The following is a 16,077-nucleotide window of genomic DNA, read 5'->3' on the forward strand; positions in this document are numbered from 1 at the left end:
TTGGGAGATGTGCTCCCTTTTTGGAATGCTGAGGGCTGCCCTGAGGGCATTGTTTTGAGTGGTTTGGAGTTTCTTGAAGTTCTTGGCTGAGGTGCCTAAGAAGAGGACATTGCAGTAGTCCAATCTAGTCCCTACTGTGGCTCTGGCTATGGACAGGCAGTTTTGAGGTGAGAGATGAGGTTTGACAGCATTAATGATTTTGGTGGTAAGAGCTGCCGAAGCTGTGATGGCGCTGACTTGTCGTGACATGGATAGGGTGGAGTCTATGTGTACTCCCAGTGTTTTGGCTGTTTTTGATGTGGTGATGGGAGTGTTGTCTATGATGAAGGAGGAGTATTTGCTGTCCAATTTATTGAGTGTTTGTTTGGTACCTACTATGAGTATTTCAGTATTGTCTCCGTTGAGACAGAGGCCGTTAGCCGCCATCCAGGCCTGGATGATGGCATAGATCTCACTTAGCTTGGCAGTGTCCTGTTCATAGGAGCCGGTGAGTGGGAGTAGTACTTGCGTATCATCAGCATAATTGGTGTAAGTTATGCCGTGATCATCAAGGTCGTTGAAGAGAGGGAGGGTAAAAATGTTGTAGAGAGTCGCTGACGTGCAGGAACCCTGCGGAACTCCACAATGGATGGGTGTGGGGTGGCGCATGCTTGGTCTGAGAATACCCTCATTAGCCTTCCCTCAAGGAAGGAGATGATCCATGTGGTAGCTTGCTGTGAGAAGTGAGCTGCCTTCTTGAGGTGTCTGCATAGTGTCATGTGATCTACCAGATCGAAGGCTGCCGATAGTTCAAGCAGCAAGAGTAGCGCTGGTTTGCCTTTGTCTGTGGTTTGTTCAATTTGCATTTTTAGGTCGGTAGGGCAGTTTCGGTTCCATGCCTTGGCCGGAAACCTGATTGCCTCTTGCCCAGGATGTGGTTTTCTTCCAGAAATTGTTGTATCTGAAGGTATGCTGCTTTGTCCAGTATCTTAAGCAGGAATGGGACGGTTGTTATGGGTCTATAATTATTGGGCATGTCCGGGTCGAGTGAAGGTTTTTTGAGCAATGGGTGGACCCAGGCTTCTTTGAGAGCAGGGGGGACTATGCCGGTGGAGAGAGAAGTATTAATGATGGCTGTAATCAGTGGTGCTAGTGGTTCTCTGCACTCTTTGATGAGTGCTGCGGGGCAAATTTCGCCCTTGCATGAGGAGGGCTTGATGCGTTCCATGATGGCTGTGACTTCTGAGTCAGTGACTGGTCTGAAGGAGAAGGCTTTAGAGTCTTTGCTGTCATGAGCGAGAGCTGGGCTTTGGGGGGGCTTGGTCATAGGCAGGGCACTGAGGTGTTTTTTTATTTTCTCTTTGAGTGTGTCTATTTTGAGTAACATGGCTGTTTGTATATTATTATACCATGTTTCATCTTTGACTGTTTCCTGAGTATTGGTGGGTGGACAGACGAGCTCTTTGTAGATAGCGAATAGTTCCTTCGCCTCAGAATGAGCGTTAGTAATTCTGGAGTTGTATGATGCAGCTTTGGCTAATGTGATTTCTTTTTTGTAGTGGGCGGTGAGGGATTTGTAGGCCTCTAGCGTGGGTTGGGTTGGGCATGCTTTCCATGTGGTGAGTGCCGTTCGTTTTAAGGATCACAGGTCTAGTATCTGTCTATCAGGTCTATGATCCAGTCCCTTGTACATTTGTTTGAAATAAAACTCCAGTCTTTCCTGAATTTTAATTCTTCCAAGAAAATTCTGGGTTCTATCCGTATAATAAATCCGTTCGGGGCTATTTGTGCCCGAAGATACTCGGTCATAATTGCCCCATGAATAAATGCCCTTTCCCTTACCCACAGGGATAAAAGGTGGAGCATGAGAGCACACTACGAGCAAAGTAGACCGCACAAGTCAGCTATTCCAGGACGGCAGTTCAAGTGGAGGAGAAAGGCAGCTAGAATCGAACGGATGACAAGCAGAGAATTGCCCATTCTGACCCCAACCCACAAAGCCTCTGTGAAAGGAATCATAAGACTGGCAATAACAGCCAGCGTGTGGTATAGCAAATGTCAACGGTACACAGGGCCCTCCTACACTGATAACCAAAGCAGGGAGAGACGCTCGCTACTGTGGTATCATCCTTGACGCCAGAGACCATTTTTTTGTTAACACTACAAATACCAGAGGGCCATAGGAGAGCCCGTCGTAAGAGGTCAAAGTGGTTATACAAGGGTGGAGTAAAACCCATTGTAGAGTCAAAAATCTTTGTCCCACAATGTAAAGGAAAGCCTGACTGGGGCCTTTAAAGGAAAGCCTGACTGACTGAGGGCTTTAAAGGAAAGCCTAACTGGGGGCTTTAAAAGGAAGCCTGACTGGGGGCTTTTAAAGGAGAGCCTGACTGGGGGCTAAAATCCGAACTAGAGTAAGGCGAAAAAGCTAAGGCAAATGTGAAACCGGCAGTGGGATGCCTGCAAGGTGGGGCGGAGAAACCGTAACCCTGTGAACACTGTGTTGGTGAGAGTGAACCCAGTTGCAGGAAGCCCGCAGTGAAAGATTGTCGAAAAGGACATTGAGACTCATGAATACAACAGGTGAAATCTTGTGAGTAAAAAGCAGTAGTGAATCTGACGGAGGGAGGCTAACATTCGAGAAAGCTCTGAGCCTGGAAGAGGGGGACCCAGGGGTGAAAAGTAATCGCCTATACGGGAAGGAACTTTTATTGTGGACATTTTGAACACATCAGGCCCTTGGATGCAAGAGACTTTGAGGAAAGAGACTTGACCACCGCAGATCCTGATATTGTTGAGAAGAAAAATAGCCTTGCGTTGGAAAAGCCCAGTTGTGTGCTGTGCTCAAGAGTCCCGCATTGTCCCATGCTAAAAACGTAGGGAAGGGAGACCTCGCTATACCATCCTGACTTATCATTTTTGCGAACACTCTTTCGCGGTATGCAGTCTATCCATCGAAATAATATCCATCTAATCATTATCCATCGAAATTCATTCATTGAAATGCTTTTCCATCAAAAAGCATATTCATTGAATTTCCAACTGAAACATACCTTTAAATTAGATGTATGGATGTTTGGTTTGGAAATACAATGGGTCGAGGTAAGGGTTACATTTTGAAAATGGGGAATTGGGAGGGAGCGGGGGACCACTTGGGAGTCTGTGATGGTTTGGGGGGACCCCCCCAATAAACAATAAACACCACAAGTTAGAGGGAGCTGTTCAGTGCTGAAATACATTATAGATTTCAGCACTGGACAGCTCCCTCTGATGTGGTGTAGTGTGCACATTCATTTTATTTTCTAGGACTGGGGACCTTTATTTTAATTTATTGGGGGTTTGGGGGTGAACCCCCCAATAAAAAAAAACGTGCACACTACACAAGTTAGAGGGAGCTGTCCAGTGCTGAAATACATTGTAACTGTATTGAATAGATTTCAGCACTGGACAGATCCATGTAACGTTATAACGTTACACATGTTTCATCGACTTTCCATGCAAAAAATGTAAAGTGTTTATATAACAAAACCCTATTCCATAAAAGGGTTTCGATGCATAAACACTTTTCACTTTATGTTTGGCAATTCGATGAAACATTTTTAAATGAAAAGGATTCAATGGAACAAACCCTTGATGGAAAAACTTTGATGCAAAGACTTCGATGCAAAGACTAGTAACCCTCTTTCTTTTTTTATGAACATTGTCTCACACTATTTTGTAGCATAGCAGTCAGGATTGGCAATTATTTTATTTTTTGTATAGGCCCTTTTATTTTGACAAGACGCCACTAGGACTGCCTTATTTTGATTTGATGGTCGTAGCTCGCTCCCATCTAAGATTTAGGTTTCGATTAGGCATTTATCTCACCCATTCTTACTGTTTAATAAACACCCTTGAAGTGTGATCACTTGTGTCTGTCGTAATTTGATGCCATGCCTTCCTTAAAACATGCATCCCAGCATGCACCCCAACACACACCATGCCAATAGTTATATTTATACTATACACTATCAAAAACAATGCAGGTTATAATAGCTTTATATGCCCTAAGCCCTAGTCAGAACCAGTCCTTATGGACTCATAAACCTCATAACAATGCTCTTGGGCCTTGAACTCGGGCTTCAGGACTCATAACTCCTGTGATGGTCCTCAGACCAGGTCAGTACATCTTAAATGTGTGTAGAAGACGAAGAGAAGGGTAGCATTAAAAGAGTGAGAGTTAGGTCAGGGGAGGCTGTGATGGTGGGGTGTACCTGATGGACCTGGTTGAGGTAGCGGAGAATTAATCTCTCAATTTCGGGTGGGACATCAGAATGGGGTTTGATGGGAAAGAAGAGATGAGGAGGTGATGAATACACCGATAAAGTGAATGCTGTTGTGAGAAGGATGAGGTCTGGGAGTTACCACTGGAGTGGGAGGGCATGGAGTGAGTGTGGCATGGCCGTGACATAAAAGCATGAAATCGAGCTGGAGTTTACAGAAATGACTGCTGTTTTGTCAGGTTACAAGTCCTGGGGATAGTGGAAGGTAGGGGTTTGAAGAGCACCAAGCTGTCAATAATGCACAGGTACACTGGTTGGATGCTGGAGGAGGACAATGTTTAGGGTTGTGGGGAATTGGAGACAGAAGGCGATGTCTTTCAATGAAAATGGGCTAAGCAATATACTAGGGATTGGGATGCTGGAGGGGTATTTTTGTGGATGAAACTATACACTATCAAAAACAATGCAGGTTTGCAGGGTGCTTTGATGTGAAATGAATCAGGCAATCAGTGTGGAGAAACACATTGCCCTAAAAGAGATGTTCAGGGTTTGGTGTTGTTGGCTCAGCAGGGTGTCAGTTTGAGAGATGTTGAGGGTGGATGGGATGGAGCGATTAGGAATGGGATTGGTGGGACCTACAGAAAGAGAAGTGATGGATAAGGAGTTTTGGTGGGCCTGTTGAGTTGGTGGGAATTGCAACTGTTTCCAGTGGCTGGCCATGATGGGTAGCATTAAAAGAGGGACGTGAGGAAATAATTTTAGTTGGGGGTATTATGGTGTAAGGTACAGTGGGTTTGGGGTTGAGAAAAGGTGGGGAGTAGGTTGGGTTGCAGAAGGATTTCAAGCATGGACTACAGTGATTTCTGTGCATCCATGGGATACACAGACATTCAGATGGGGATCAGGGGGAGGGAGAGAAAGAGAGAAAGAGAGAGAGAAAGAGAGAGAGGGAGAAAGAGAGGGAGAGGGAGAGGGAGAGAGAGAGAGGGAGAGAGAGAGAGAGAGAGAGAGAGAGAGGGAGAGAGGGAGAGAGAGAGAGAGAGAGAGAGAGAGAGAGAGAGAGAGAGAGAGAGAGAGGGAGAGAGAGAGAGAGATAGAGAGAGATTGGGGAGAGGTGACTGGTGGCCACTACATAGCAACTTTGGTCCTGGTTGTTAAGCAGCACATTGGGATGATAGTTTGTTGAGTGACAGGTGGGAAGAGCTAGAGAAGACTTGCATGGGGTGGATCTGCAGCATATGGCAGCTGCTGTATAGTCTGGGGGCTACACGAGGTGAGTCCGAACCTGGTTGGTGGGACCAGGCTTGACTCACTTATGATCAGAGAGTTGCATCCTGTTTCTCATCTTCTGTTTTACTCCAGAAGCAGCAAAGCATCAGTCCTGAAATGTATTTCCACTTCTCTCTACAGCCTGTGGCCCAGCCGTGAAACCTGCCATATCAAAGCTGAAAGATGCAGAACATCTATGCTGCAGTGACACAGACGCAGACAGTGTGGAGGAAATAGAAGCATGTAACTTCCCCAGCGCAGGTGAGTTTCATGTGTGCTCAGGACATCAAATGAGTTTACAGAATTCCGCTGATCAGAGCCCAAATCTCCACACACAGTGGAGGCTTTGTATCTGTGGCATGAGTGTGGCAAATGTTGATCTTTCCCCAATGACCACTACTGATCAGAAATATTGATCTAAGCTAGCAGTATTTTACTTATTGTTTGCATACAAACTTCAATATCTTCACTTTCTGAACAGGGCATCCTGTCATCACATCTGTCTTCTCATTACGAGAAAGTGACGATGAAGAGCTGCAGCCCTCAGACCATCCCGAAGGTGAGTGACCAGAATGGATTCATTATGACTCTATCCGGGCAGTAGTTGGGGAGCCTGAGCTCAGTACTTTGGAATAGTGGGTTTATTTCTTTGCTCTGTCTTTGTCCTAGAGGGGATAGAGATAGTTCCTAACGTAAGCCCCATCAATGCACTGACGGACACAAGATGCACTCGTATTACCACCACTCACTGAAGAGAGAGCAGAGCTTCAAGGAACTCATCTATTTCTATTCCTCCATCCGTGGGGTGATGGAAAAAGGCCAACACGTTATTTGCTCCTCCAGTGAAATATGGTTAATTATATGAACACAATTTCAGCATATTGGAATTTTATAGGAAAAAGTAGAAGGGGAAACACTGGACTTTTGAGTCTTTTTCATGTGTGTCATGACTCACATTTAACTTCAGGGGGTTCAGTAAGAAATAGAAAAGCCCACAGAAAGTATGACCTTTAGGCACAATATACCTGGCTACAATGAGTTAGAAAAATGAAAAGGTCAGAATTCAAGTTATAATGTGCCCCAGAATCTTGAGGAGTGCGAAGGCAGGTCCCAGCCCACCATAATCTTTAACTTAAGTGCTAAGGGCGAGTAGGCTCATGTTTTTTTTTATAGGAATGCAGAATAGCCCAGCAGTTAAGGGATTAAGTAAAGTAAATGATTATTGGCCTCATTACTCCAAGTACAAGTTCTGTTCGTCACAGTCCCTAGTCTACGAGGTGAGGCTTCATCCTGGAGATAGGCAACTCACCTACCCCCAAGATTAAAAAAGAGTCTTCCTCCCAACTTGTGTTTGAAGCCTCTCTGGGCTTCTGCAATGACCCGAAAGGGAACTCAAGCAATGTGATGAGATTGACTTGAAGCGATTTTGAGTATGGGTAACTAGTCATGAAAATCACAGTCCTTACACCAAGAGGATTTACCAACTAGTGTGTCAGTCCAATCCATATCAGACACGTGACCCAACAAACATCTGCAGACATGGACTAGTTTGTTAAGGAACCATGTATCTTTTCTTAAGATTCAACACCAATCCAGCGATAGTGGGCAAATCACTTTTTATTAATTCCAGTCTTGTCAAGTTACTTAAAGGAAACAACCAGCAGCTGTGGCCCCAACCTGTCAATGAACGAAATATGAGAGCTATTCCATGCCCTTACTAATGGGAACACAGAAAAGCAACCGAGCACTGGAGGCCAAACTCTGAAGCAACTGCCCAAAGCATTGACCCCAGGCATCCAATGTATCTGTCATTCTTCCCATGGCACGCTAAGACTACTATCACCCACAAAAACCTGAAGGTAACCCCCTATGCACCATGCCAAAATTAAACATGGCCGCCTTATAACCAAGGTTCTGCTGCCCGATCATGCATGGAATGACAGCCTAAAAGACAGAAGAACTGGGAATGAAGTCACAGTTATCTGCACTTGCTGAAGACCACCCAGGATTACCATAACTAAAGGCCACTCAGTGGAACAAACCACAACGCCGTCTTATGGAGACATCCAATAACCATAATAACTAAGGGTACCTTGGCAACCACTAGGCCTGCAGGAAAGGAGACGCAGATTCCAAAGCCCTGAAACTGCCAGGGTGTCTAGATGCAAATGCATCCGAACCAATCCTCAATCCTGAACTTATGCCTCGACGTTCCTATGGAGCCATGCTGCAGTGTGCATCTGTCCCATGGCATGAGACGCAGCCAAAGCCCAGTCTGTTCTGGGATGGAAAAGGAACAGTGGATGAAGGTGTCCTGCAAAGCTCAGACACTCTTGTGCAGGAGGACAACTGGGCCCCACTATGTCTGCAACGCTTCCCACAGAGCCTAGCCCACCATGAAAGAGATCTCTGGAGACTTGACATAGGTGGTCATCCTGAGTGGCTGCCTCCCATACCGGGTCCAGGTCCAGGCTGGTTCAATGGGGACTTACCAGGTCATTCAGGCCCTGGAGGACCCGGTAGATCCCCATTCAACCAACCAGACCACACGTCCTTTGCGATTCCCGGTAAGAGACCTCGGAATTGGGGGGGTAAGGGATTACTGGCACCGGTCTCCTTACCGGTGTCCGGTATCCCTTACCACCCAACTCAGAATGACCCCATAGACTGGATCTCTGGCAGGTGGTGATGAATACATTTGACTTCTAGAAAGACTAACACATTGACATGGAAAGGCTGCAGAAGCCTATTGCCAAGACCCACAATTCTGAATTCTGAGTTTCTCTCATAGGAAATAGACACCCAACAGAGAAACATCAAGGATACTGAAAAGTGGCAATATCTATTCCTTAGACAAGAACATCCCAGCATGTACAGAAACATGTGGCAGGCGTGAGGCAAGACTCGCTCCAACAGGCAAACATGTTGTTTTCTGAAAGAAAATACAATCAAAGCTATCCTGAGAGTCCAAGTGGTAATGGAGCTAATGCAAAACATGTGATTCTGATGTCAAGATGCCAGCATTGACTATGCACATTACCTTACAAAGAGCAGGGCACATACAATTCCTTATACACAGAAGCTACTCCCACTATCTTAAGAGGGAAGCTTAAGCTTAACCTATATTACTAGCAGATCTGAATGAACAGAGATGGGAATGCTCGGAAATCTGAGGTGCCACACAAATCATTAGTGGTACTTTATAAGAACAAAGTTGAATGCAGCTGGCAGTGCCAATGAGCTATTGAGCCTACTACAATTAGCCTTTGTGTGTCAAGTTGTTGTTAGATATAGAGCTTGAACCCACAACACAGAGTTTAAGAGTCCATAGTTCTCTCAACTGAGCTAGCTAAGTTTACTAAAGCAGACATTGAATATTCCACCCATCTTTCATCTGGAATGTTGTTATCACAATTCATGCCACCTAGTGGTGCTGCAACTGTAGGCTTGCGTAATCTTGTAGGAAATATACAGTATGCCACATTCTAGAGCAGCATTATTAAGCATTGTCTGACCTGAGCATCATTTATCGACCTGGCAGATGTAGTGTCGAATCAGTTCCTCAGAGAGCCAGAAATGCAATCTGGCAACTTAGTGGGCTGATGATCTACCTTCCCCATACAGTATGTGAAATCCACAATGTCAGAGAGCCAAGAGGGCCTTCATTCGATGTGTGCATGGACTAAACAATAAACTCAAAACAAATATTCCACTCTGCCCACACAGTGTTAACTGCAGCGAGGCATCAGCCTGAGCTTGTGTTCATGATTCATATCTAGATGGCCTGGCATCCTCTGTAGCACACTCTGTAACAGGCCCATATATTCAGGAATTCTGTATATTATTCCCAGACTTGCTGGAATTCTTTCCATTTCTTAAATGTAAATGTCACAATATATGCAGTATGATCTTGGGCAGCACAATCAATCAAAGACATCTTCGTTTAATCACCCTCATTCACTCAGGTAATCACTCTCTGCAACACAGGCGGTACAGTAGACTCATCATTGAGAGCAGTAGAAGGTCCTGGAGTCGGTGACTGCAGCCGGTTCACGATGGGACAGTGGAAGATGTACCGGTTGAGGGCTCTCATACCACATACATTGCAAAGGTTGGACACCCATCTCCTGGCTCAATGTCTTCTTGTGGAAATGAGGCAAGCTGAGGGCCACTAAACAAGTTACTGATCAGACTGTGGGAGACATAAACATAGTGCCGTTCACTCAGACCACAACTCTCTCTATTGAATGGTACAAGGCAAATGGGAAGAATTTATCGAAAACCTTGAAAACATCAAACCCTAGCATTCAGTTAAGACATGTCCTAAGGTTCAAGTCATGATCAGTGTTTTCATAAGATGCTTGAGAATCAAATGAAGAGATCATGTTCTCAGTGCTAGGCCTGGACTACCAGCAGAAGCACTGCTGAGACAGCAGAAGGGATGTCCTGGCTGGGCTCTGTCAGTCTTTCCCACCAGCTTAACAAGGGCAGCTTCAGGGCCGCTGCTGGGTGAAGCCAGTTTTGTATAGAGCTCATAGGCTTTGTGCTCCCAGAGCCGGACCATGAAGTTGCGTACTGATGACCTAGTGTGGCTACGTAAACATTCCTTGCTGGATGCCCCTTGAGCAGAGGACTCTGTGCCATCCAGTGGCAGATACCATGTGGCAGTCAAAGACCCTAGACGGCAGGTCCGGGGTGAAAAGTAAAGAGTAGTGGGCTGAGGACGCAGCTTGGGGGGATGCCCAATTGTAGATGGGTGGAGTCAGAGGTCTGCGTGCTCCAGGGGAAATTCAATGAATGATGCGAGGTAGGAGGCAATCCACACAAGTGCAGCATCATGAATTCCGAGGTTGGAGGGGGACAGCAAGAGGGAAGGGTGATAGTCAGTGTCGAAGGCTGCAGAGAGGACTAGGAGAAGGAGGATAGGGGAATGCTTGAGGTGATGGGCAGTGAGGAGAAAGTTAGACATGGATTGAAACAGTTTGTTTGGAGTGATTGCTACGAAACATCAACTGAAGCGGGTCACAGAGTCTCTTAGCTTGCATGTAATTGGTGGGGCTGTTGAAAACAGTCAGGTGTGCAGAGGCCTTCTTGAAGACGGGTAGACAAGTGGCTGCTTTGAAAGAATCAGGTAAGATTCAGTAGTGTGGGGAGTACAAGAGGGATAAGCGACACGGAGCAGGATAACTATGCTATTTATGTGACTGCTTGTAAGAAAGGGATTTCACTAGGAAGCACATTCGGTTAGCTCTTTAATAAACATGAGCCTGCTCAGCGGCGGAGATTTCAGAGAAGGAGCAAAGTAGAGGGGAAACAATGAGGGAAAAGGAGGAGACAGGAGGGAGGGAGGGTATTGTGGATCTTCCGTTCTTAACAGAGATGGCAAAGTCATTATCCGATAGGGAGGTAGCAATACAACAGAGTCGAGCATTTCAGCAAGGGTTGGAGAGTAGAGTAGAGTTTGCAGGGGGGAGGGCAGACAGAAGGGATGAGGCGGGTAAAATAACAGGACTCCAGTTACATGGTAAGTACTTCCATGCCACACTTATAGATGCATAGGAATGGAGGAGGCAGGATGTGGGGCCCCGGTACAGGTGTACATGCATATCGATATGGAGCTGGAAATTCTTGGGGGAGTGCATACAGAATAGAGGTGCACAAATGGTGAGCAGAGAGCCAAGTTAACATCATTGCAAGCCTGAACCAGGGGGAGGACAGACCTGGATACAGAACTATGGGGAATGGTCTCACTTGCCCAGGAAGGAGGGGTGCGGGAGAGAGTATGAGGAAGAGCAATGTTGATCGGGAATGGGAGAGTGAGTGGCCGAGGTAAGAGGATGATAAAATGAGGAGGGTGAAAGGGAATCTGTGGTTGTGGGTTGGGAGGTTGTGGAAGAGGTTCAGAGAGTGGTTTGATAGAAGAGAGTCACGTTTGGAGTCATGGCACCTGGAGATTTCTGGGAGGCTGAACTCTCCGATTAGAGTCATAGGGGCAATGGTAAGATGTTAGTCAAGGAGATGGTACAGGTCAGAGAGCAAAGATAAGGTGCGGTGAGGGGAGTCTCTCTGCCATGTGTAAATGTGTTACTGTAAGTCATTTCTTATCAAAACTGGAATCCCTGTTCTTCAAATAAAGACACATAAGACACACAATAAGCAATAGCCCTAAGGAAGTCACCCCACGAAAACCGAAGAATTAACTGAAAGATAGTCATGATAGGAGGAAACTAACAACGGAATACACAGGCGGACATTGACTGAGGCACTAGGATGTCTCATCAACCGCATTCTGACACTGAACCATTCAAAGCTTCCACTGACCAGTGTCACACTAGATAACAAGAGAATAGATAGTGCCAACCCAGTCCCACACCCGAAGAAATGGTTCAGACACACCCACCACCCCATAAAATACTCGCTATGACACAGCTGGATAGGCGCAGCACCACCACAGCGAGACAGCCCATAAGGAACCAGCAACAACCCCAGCCACAGGGATTCAGCTCAAACGGAACCAGAAGTACCTGAACCAGGATACAGACCACACTAACCCAACCCCCAATTTTCTGCATACTTAACCCACGCAAAACTCACACAACCATCTCTCTCACAGCAATCCACACGCACTTTACCACGCGCATCAACACATAGACAGCACCTACAGCACATGAGGCCTCACCCGATCCGATACTTGCACTGAAGCCCAGCACTCAGTGTATACTGAGCTGAAGCCGCCAACAGCACACCACCTCTCTCACTCTCCTACTCCCCTCCTCCCAACTAACAGTACCCGCCCTTTCTTGTTTACAGATCCGCCAGAGCGCCTGGGGACGAATTCCGTTGGTGACGGTGCGCTATATAAGTACCTATAACATAACATAGCATAACATAACATAACATGATATAACATACAACATGTGGGTGGTAATGTGCTCAGAGGCAAGTTGACGATAGGCAAAAAGGGTAGTGGGGACGGCCTTGCTGAACATTAAGCCAAGCTTCACCACCTCTCTGGGATATCTGTGGAGAGTAAACAAAGTTAGCAGAGCAGGTGTGCAGGGTCGCCAGGGTGGCACTGCCATACGTTCAATCAATCAATGACATTTATTCAACGGCTTACAAAATCATAAAACAGATGAACAATACTCAAAGACCAATCATTTAAAACATTGCATACAATTATCAAGATAGTGATTGAGATTAAATCAATTAATAAATACCTCTGACCACACCCACCCTCCATCTAGGAGCATCTACGTAAAGGAGTGGGCGCAGGAAACCCCATTCTGATGAAGAGTGCCTCCTCAATACATGCAGCTAAGGGTTTTGTAACATCAGGCAATGGAGCAAAGTCAGTTTAAATGCATAAAACCCTCTACCTATTAGAAGTGGCTTTGATTTTCTCTGTCAAACTAAAGTGTAGACTCAGCAAAAAAACTAAAAATGCCTGTAGTTTCCAAGACACCCATACAAAATGGACACATAGGCGACTTGGGCTCATTCCATTCCAATTACCCTTCACTGCATTCAATGGAAGAAAACTTGACTTACGGTGTGCTAAATGAAAGCACTGGCCAATAGTGGCATACCATCCCGAATAATGCTGTGACGAAGCTGGAAATGACCTGGACATGCAAGCTCTGTTCGAGGGTTTCTCACTCTCAGCGGTCACTCGTCGTTCTGCATAAGATGTAAGTAGTAATTCCTTAGGCTTTAATATGCAAGATCTATCTATACGTTCAGGTTGATAGAACCAATGGCTTGCATTTATAGCAGCCAGGGTAGAGCTAACATGCTTCAGCCATCATACTACCTTCCCTAGTCGTGACCCATTACATCCCTAATGATCTGCCTCAACGCTGTGGCACAAGGATTGACCCGTGCGGATAGCCACATCAAGGCCGGGGCCATATTATGGCTATCCTCAATATAGCTCCGCTCTAATTCCATATGAATGGAGAAGGTTGGGGCTCCTAGTGGGAGACATAATACGCTTCGATAGAACTGATTTTCTATGTGTTTCCGTGCAACCGTTGACTCTATCCCCCGAATGTCTGTGCAATAGAGGCCAATGGCTCCAGCTTGAGCTTTATAGACTTGCTTCATTATGTCCACTGGCTGAGTTCCTACTCCTTTAGCAAAGCAGGATATGCCCCCTACTGCCTGGTTCTTTAACTGGAGTATTATTTGCTTTTTATGTGCCAACATTATGTTTTCTGTTGATGTTTACATGCTTCTCTGCCACTGCCAGTGGCCCTGCCCACTGTTGCCACCCACCATGAGACGGCTGATGCAGAGGTTGCCTGCGCCTGCAAGCATAGGAGGTCCACTAGATATACTGTACACATTTGTCACCATGATAGAAACAGTAAGGCGATGAATGCACTGAATGTCACTTAGTAATGTGCCCAAGTAAAGCATATCATTGCACTAGATTTCCTCTATTTGCGAACAAGGTGATTGAGCTGGTCACATGAAGTGACTCGGCTTCACGGAACGCAGCCATTGTTTTGCTTGAGGCTCCTTCTGGAAGAGGAGAGTGCGTATCCATGTGGCGCACATAGTGTATGCCCACGAGTGCAAGTACCAAGGAAATCCCACCTCCCCCACGCTCTCATATACATGCGATTGCATACATGTGGCCACCATCGTCACGGTTGGAGATGGCGGGGCTCCTATAGGATTCTGCAGGGGATGCGGGAAGGAAAGACGGGGAATGTATAATATATATATATCATTGTGCTTCTGCCCCCTTCCTCTACATTTAACTTCAGGCCAAGACAAACAACAGGCTGCCTGAGGCAGAACCTAAATCCTAAATGATAGGCCTTGATTAAAAGTTTAATATTAAGTGTACTGAGCATATTCTGCTTACTTCTCAAACAGGACATCCTATCATCACCTCTGTCTTCACATTAAGAGGTAAAGAAGAGGACGCGCTGCAGCCCTCCGGCCCCAGGGAAGGTGAGAGAAGAGTTTTGATCTTGCGCTTCCCACCCTAAGAGTAGCGGGAGGGTGAAGAATGGAGAGGGTTTCTGCTGCATGCAATGCATATGCACTTTCTGAAGTAGGTGCAGACACAGGACGCATCTTTACTGTAGAGAGGGGAGGGTGGCCGCGAGCAACTACCCAAGTCCCAAGTTAATATTATGCTTTTTAGCCCACCAAGAAGTGGTTGCCAATTTGTTTTGGTTTCACACAATGTCTTGCCCCAGGATACCCACTCAGAAGCCGATGTGTGTAAGTAGACACACCGGGTCATTACATTCTCTGTTACATGTGGCACACTGGCTACCACTGGGCATGGTGGTACCCAGAGTTTAGAACACCACCTCTGCCACAAATAGCAGCCTTCATCGGCAACATTCTTGTGACGCCCACCAGTTCACAAGGCAGTGAGCTTGGCCAAGAGTCTTGAAATATGAGTGTGTTACCAAGCTTGGGATGCAATTACAAATCTGATAATTCATATTGATTCACAAGTAATCTCCCCCCCTCCAAAGTCCCAGCTCCTCCTCTCACCCATCTCATTTCCCCTCAAAGGGGCACATCCTGAGGGTCCTTTTTGATGATCTTAGTCTTCACCACTTTATCACTACCACCACAGCTGCCACCAGCAGTAAACTGCTTACCCTCAAAACATTCACCCTCGGCCCACCAACGATTCTGCCAAACCCTCACACGACTCTGGTACTTGGTCACCTTGACTCCGAGGTAGTCTCCTCCTTGGCTGTCCTCTTCACTCCTTTGCTGCACTCCATAAATTACTCAACTTTGGTGCACAAATGTCTAGAAACTTCCTGCTTCTCTCCACCTTCCCCACACTTTATTTATGCTGGTTGGCCCCGCCAGATCACCACTTCTTTTTCATATGTCTCCGTTTATCTTCAATTCACGTGTTGGAGGCCTTTAAGTGGCTGAAATACTCCTCCCACCCTGCCCTTTACACAATATCCACTCAACACCGTTCATAACCTCTCTGCCACCCTCCCTGCACATCCTCTCACCTTGGCGCCTACACCCTCCTTGCCCTTCATCAATCGAAACGACTAACCCTCACACTTCAGCAACACCACTACCAGAAACGCCTTTAAATCTGCACTGAAGCTCCACCTTCTGAGCATTGAGGGAGGACCCTCAATGTATAGCCACATCACAATCACTCTATGGCTAAATACCCTTCACTTGGATCCTCTGAAGGTAGGTCCCTGGATATGCCCAATACACTTGTGCAGCTGTCCATCATGGGTCCAGTCCTGTCCCTGCACCATGTATCATGAATTCTCCAACACCAGCTGATCAGTTACCATTACCGCATGATGATGGAGCCAGCTGGGAGACCACAGGAGTGTGGTCTTTGGGAAGGGAGGGGCAGGTAGTGGATGGAAATTGCCAAAGGGTTTAGTATGGCCATAGGGGGTCAATAGGTGGGTAAGTAACCAAGCAACACCCACAGACAGATTGTCTTGCCTCACATTACATAGTTCTAGCTGTGCTACAGTGCAATAGCTTTGACTAATAGACACTGAAAACTACAAATGTGCCTTGATGTTGGTCTGGTATATAGTTG

General features: G+C 46.3%; 1 protein-coding gene across 1 annotated transcript in view; it reads left to right on the forward strand.

The window, feature by feature from the left end:
* Positions 1–16,077, forward strand: part of LOC138489313 (homeobox protein CDX-2-like) — a 153,325-nt gene that overhangs the window by 69,272 nt on the left and 67,976 nt on the right. Inside the window, exons 3-5 of the mRNA XM_069617013.1 lie at positions 5,649–5,768; positions 5,989–6,066; positions 14,394–14,471. Of these exons, the coding sequence (XP_069473114.1) occupies positions 5,649–5,768; positions 5,989–6,066; positions 14,394–14,471 (276 nt within the window). The remainder of the gene's footprint in view (positions 1–5,648; positions 5,769–5,988; positions 6,067–14,393; positions 14,472–16,077) is intronic.

This window comes from Ambystoma mexicanum, chromosome 9 (assembly GCF_040938575.1).
Source record: "Ambystoma mexicanum isolate Mex_15411 chromosome 9, UKY_AmexF1_1, whole genome shotgun sequence".
Classification (NCBI taxonomy): Eukaryota; Metazoa; Chordata; class Amphibia; order Caudata; family Ambystomatidae; genus Ambystoma; species Ambystoma mexicanum.